Raw genomic sequence first — 5,009 nt, 5'->3', positions numbered from 1 at the left:
ATTGTAATGTAATATATTATTTCAAAATATATATATATATATATATAACTTTATTGTTGCTTATCACAATAATAAAAGTAAAATAAATAAAAAAACATTTTTCTTTGTATTAATATAAAAAAACTTTAACAACCATAATCATTTCTATATATAATAGTTATCTTATATTTTAATCTAAAATTATAAATAATTTTAATCTAAAATTATAAATAAATTAGATTGTATAATTCATATAAAAAATTTAATAACCATAATCATTTCCATATATATTATAATTATCTTACATTTTAATCTAAAATTATAAATAAACTGGATTGTATAATATACATGAAGGTCTGGTCATTGGTCCCATTTATTCTTATTTTCTCTAATTTGATGGGGAGCAGGTGGCATGGAAAGGACGTAAAGTAAAAAGATGGGAAGGAGAGAAGACGAATGGGGCGGTTGACACTGAGCATCGAGTAATTGACCCACGACTTAAAGCAACACAGTCTCTTCGCATGTGGAAAGTAAAGATGGGAAGGACGTGACGCGCTCTAAGTGACATAAGATACGATTTAGAGATGGCGTCATCTGTCTTACATCATAAGGACGGAAGAGGATGAAAGCAATCAAGATGACCGGGTATGACGGAACTGTAGTGGACCCCGCGATCAAGATGCCCGGGAATGACGGAACTGTAGTGGCCCGTGAATGACCGTGGAGTAAAAAAGCACAACTGTAGTGACGAGTTATTCGCTGAGTAATTTTGGAATGTGTTAAATTTTGTGTCTCACTCATTGATGGATGAATAGCACATAAGGTAACATATACGGCCCCAAAAAAAATCATAGTTGGTACAATCATGGGCATCTACAATAGGCATCTAGAAAAACTTTGGAAATGAACGCTGTCTTTCCGAATAATTAACATTATAAAATTAATACTTGTTTACTACAATTTTTTTTTATACAACAACCTAAATTAATACTTGGTAACGAACCACCACATTATTATTATTAATCTGCTTAATTCCATCCTAACCCCACCCAAGAAAAACGTAGTTGGTACAATTATGGGCATCTACAATAGGCATCTAGAAAAACTTTTGAAATGAACGCTCTCTTTCCGAATAATTAACATTATAAAATCCTTATGGTTGTTATAAATTCTGGTTGTCGTACAGCTTTAGAATCTGGATTTTTGCCGCAGAGTCGCGGGCATTAAAATTCTTGATTGTCTGTTTTTTTTTTGGCATAAATATAGACCGAGAAGGTGTTCCGATGAAACATCCTACGCTGGTTTTCACTGCTACCTAGTAGCGATCAGGCAGTGGACTTGTGTTTCAGCCTGGAATAGAAATAGCACCACGTATGGCTTCTGCAACGGCCTCCGAGGACATTTCCGGAACCTATGGCCTCGGAACTGTGGAGGACATTCCCGGAACGTATGGCCTCGGAATCGCCGGAGCGATCAAGGATAGATATGATTACTTCGTGAAAGAAGGTCCAGAAGAATTCTTCAAAAGCCGAATGATGAAGTACAAGAGCACTGTTTATAGAGTGAATCTGCCACCAGGGCCGCCACTGTTTCCGGAAGCACAGGCCATCGTTCTTCTGGATTCCAAGAGCTTCCGCGTGCTGTTCGACATGACGAAAGTCGAAAAGCGAAATGTTTTCATTGGTAATTACATCCCCAGCTCAGATTTCACTGGAGGCTTCAGGGTGTTGTCCTACATGGACCCCTCAGAAGAACATCACGCCAAGCTCAAGAAATTTTGCTCAGACATTCTCAAGATGAACGCCCACAAGTGGTTTCCAGAGTTCCACAAGGCTTCAGAAGAGCTATGGGCGGTGGTTGAGAAAGACTTCTCGGAAGGCAGAAAAAAGCCATTTAATGGCCATAATGAACATATGCTCTTTAATTTTCTGTGCAGGTGTATGGTCAACCGAAATCCCAGTGAAACGGACCTCGGGAACGATGGGCCTTCCTGCGTTAAAAAGTGGCTTGCACTTCAGCTGGCTCCCATTGCCAGTAGTGGCATCCTACCAAAGATCCTCGACGAAATCACAATCCATGCGGTCCCTCTGCCTCCCTTTTTAGCGCGTAAGGACTACCGAAGGCTGCGCGACTTCTTCTACGAAACGGAGGTTCTTGATACACATCAGAGTTTAGGTGTGAGTAAAGAGGAAGCGTGCCATAACTTGCTCTTTTTGCTCTGTTTCAATGCCTTCGGAGGACTCATGATTTTGCTTCCAAACATCATCAAGCGAATCGTTCAAGTGGGTGGTGAATTGCAGAGAAATCTGGCACAAGAGGTTCGAGGGGCATTCCGCGCTAATAACAACAGTCTAGACGCCCAGGCTTTGAACCGCATGCGTCTAGTTCGATCAACAGTGTACGAAGTGCTGAGGATGGACCCGCCGGTTCCGTTTCAGTATGCGAAAGCCAAGGAAGACTTCGTTCTCGAGTCGCACGATGCGCGTTATCTGGTGAAGAAAGGTGAGCTTCTGGCCGGGTATCAGCCCATGGCAATGAGAGATCCTCACGTCTTCGAGGATGCACACCAATTTACTCCGGATCGTTTCATGTATGACGGGGATAAAGGTCAGAATCTGCTGCAGTGTTTGTTCTGGTCGAATGGCCCTGAAGCAGAAGAACCCTCTATGCACAACAAACAGTGTCCAGGGAAGAACATTGTAATACTTTTAGCATGTCTTTTCGTTGCCCACATCTATCTGCGATACGACTCCATTGATATAGATCCCGATACACCCTCCTCACGCATCGTTTTCACAGCTCTGAATAAGGCCACGTTCTAACATGGAGTAGGAGTCGCGCCCACCTGACCTTGTCTTTCTCTTTAAATCATAATTACTCAGAAATAAGGATTTCGTTTGACACAGGGATCACACAAAGTCATGACCTCGGATGGTCTAATCTTAGGCATTCGGTCAACACACATGAAATTAAAGGTCAATGCGCATCATGAGTTTGGGCTCCTTCCATCTTACCTAGGTACCATAGTTTATAAGATCTTTAGAAGGAATAGATTGTAGATACAGTTTTATATTATGGTATTTTTTTTTAGGGATTACCTACTTACTGTAGTTTATAAGATCTTTAGAACGAATAGATTGTAAAAACAGTTTTATAGTATTTTTTTTTTCCCTGAAAATTATTTTATTTATGGTTATGTTAGAGCTTAATAGTGCACTTTACTCTCTGCTCTATTTTTTTCCCTTTTAAAATAAAATTTAGAGAATAAAATTATTAGTATATTTATCATTTTAATTTAATTATTAATAATAATTTAAATGGTAAAGATTTAATTTCCATAAAATATTTTTAATGGTAATCACAAATTAAATTGTGAGATTTCTGTTTTTAATTAAATTTATAAATTAAAAGAATGTTATATGAATCAATGTTATTGTCTTGAGAGACTCATTCTATAGCCCAATATGATCCCAATGTGTAAAAAGGGGTGGAATTTGACAAGAAAAATGTGCGTTTGTATATATTTAAAAAAATGGTAATGACCGTCTTTTGTGATGTGTATTAAAGTTTATAAAATGTTATTTGGGACGATTTGTTTTTTTCCCAAAACGTCAACGTTTGTGTTTTATCCAATTTTGTTAATAATTAATGGGTGACATACTTCTGCTTTTAAAGTTTATTTTGTATTTAAAAAATTCAAAATTTGTTTATAGTTTAAAGGATCCAATTTTATTATCGAATTTTCCATTGTTATTCAATTTTGCCAATATAGATCCATATGTTTTTTTTATGATTTACTCATAGTTCAAAATTGGCTTATAACGAATATAGACCCATTTTAACTTCGGATCTACGAAGCACCGAGATGGTTCAAATATTTCAAAAAGCAAGTGTAAAACTTGAGGAAATATTTGCACTTCAAAGAGATTTGATTCCTCTATGTTCTTGGTAAATCTTGAATTAAAATGGATCTATGTATCACACCATTAATTCAAAGTCACTAACATCACACCAAAACTAAACGAAGATTATTGAATTAGAAGTTAGGAGAAAATTAGAAATACGACACAAATATTAATAGATGAAAGTTGAAATTTCTTCATTTGCTTTGAATTTTCCTCCTAATTTGTCACCCTGCGACCCACCAAGACCGAGTTGAGCTAGAAAGGCTCATTGGTGCACAACAAACTCAAGAATGGGGCTTAGACCAGAAGGATAATGCAAACTCATGCACACCATGGCTACCAAAAGTGAAGATCTTGGAGTTTTTGAATGCAAAGGTACAAAATGTCGATGAAAATATTTTTCAAGAGGTGAGCTATAAGCCCATGGAATTTTTCGTAAACCATATGTTATGGAACACCACAATTGCTATGTGGGGGTGGGAGAATAGTGATGTTAGTTCATTTCCTCTAGGAGATTGAGGGTGGCACGGTAGTCCTCCAGTTGTTGTTGTAGAGCCGAACCTAGTGGTCCCAACAATGAAGTGCAATGGGTCATTAACATTCTGCAAGACCAAGTGAATAGACATTGTGCAGGTGTCCTCAACACCTCAAATAATAGAGTTGCGTGCATAGTGCAAGGGAAATTTGAACCCTTGATATCATAATTTGACCCTTTAATCTTCTAACCATCATGGGTTCCACCAAATGTGAAATGAGCTCAACAAAATTTGAATATGTTGGGAGAAGCATAGAGAGAGGAACAATAATTTGAAGAGAAGCCAAAGGAACCATCACCGACCTTCTTATCTACAACAGACAATGACATGTGTTTGTCAATAAACATTAGAGAATAAGTGTGATGGTAGCAAGAGAAGGAGGATGTAGTGGCTCAGTCCCTCGAGTGATGGGGGACATAGGATGGGAGTTGTTGAGAAGATGCTACTATATTTAATTTATGTAAATATTCTTTGTTCGTCATAGGTATATATACTAATTGCCTTTGTTCATTATATGTAATGTTTAGATATATTCCCGAAATTCACATTTTCTTATCTTCTTCCATTTTGTATACCACTATTCCCTTCT

At 37.4% G+C, this 5,009-nt stretch overlaps 1 protein-coding gene across 1 annotated transcript; it reads left to right on the top strand.

The window, feature by feature from the left end:
• Positions 1-1,187: 1,187 nt before the first annotated feature.
• LOC149248046 (allene oxide synthase, chloroplastic-like) lies at positions 1,188-3,122 on the top strand. Its single transcript, XM_089455991.1, has one exon. The coding sequence runs from the start codon at positions 1,353-1,355 to the stop codon at positions 2,799-2,801; it is 1,449 nt and encodes a 482-aa protein (XP_089312117.1). The 5' UTR covers positions 1,188-1,352; the 3' UTR covers positions 2,802-3,122.
• Positions 3,123-5,009: the final 1,887 nt, after the last annotated feature.

Source organism: Pinus tabuliformis, chromosome 7 (assembly GCF_031772625.1).
Source record: "Pinus tabuliformis cultivar Carrire ecotype Pingquan chromosome 7, CPIR1, whole genome shotgun sequence".
NCBI lineage: Eukaryota > Viridiplantae > Streptophyta > Pinopsida > Pinales > Pinaceae > Pinus > Pinus tabuliformis.
This window is presented reverse-complemented; position numbering and strand designations above follow the sequence as displayed.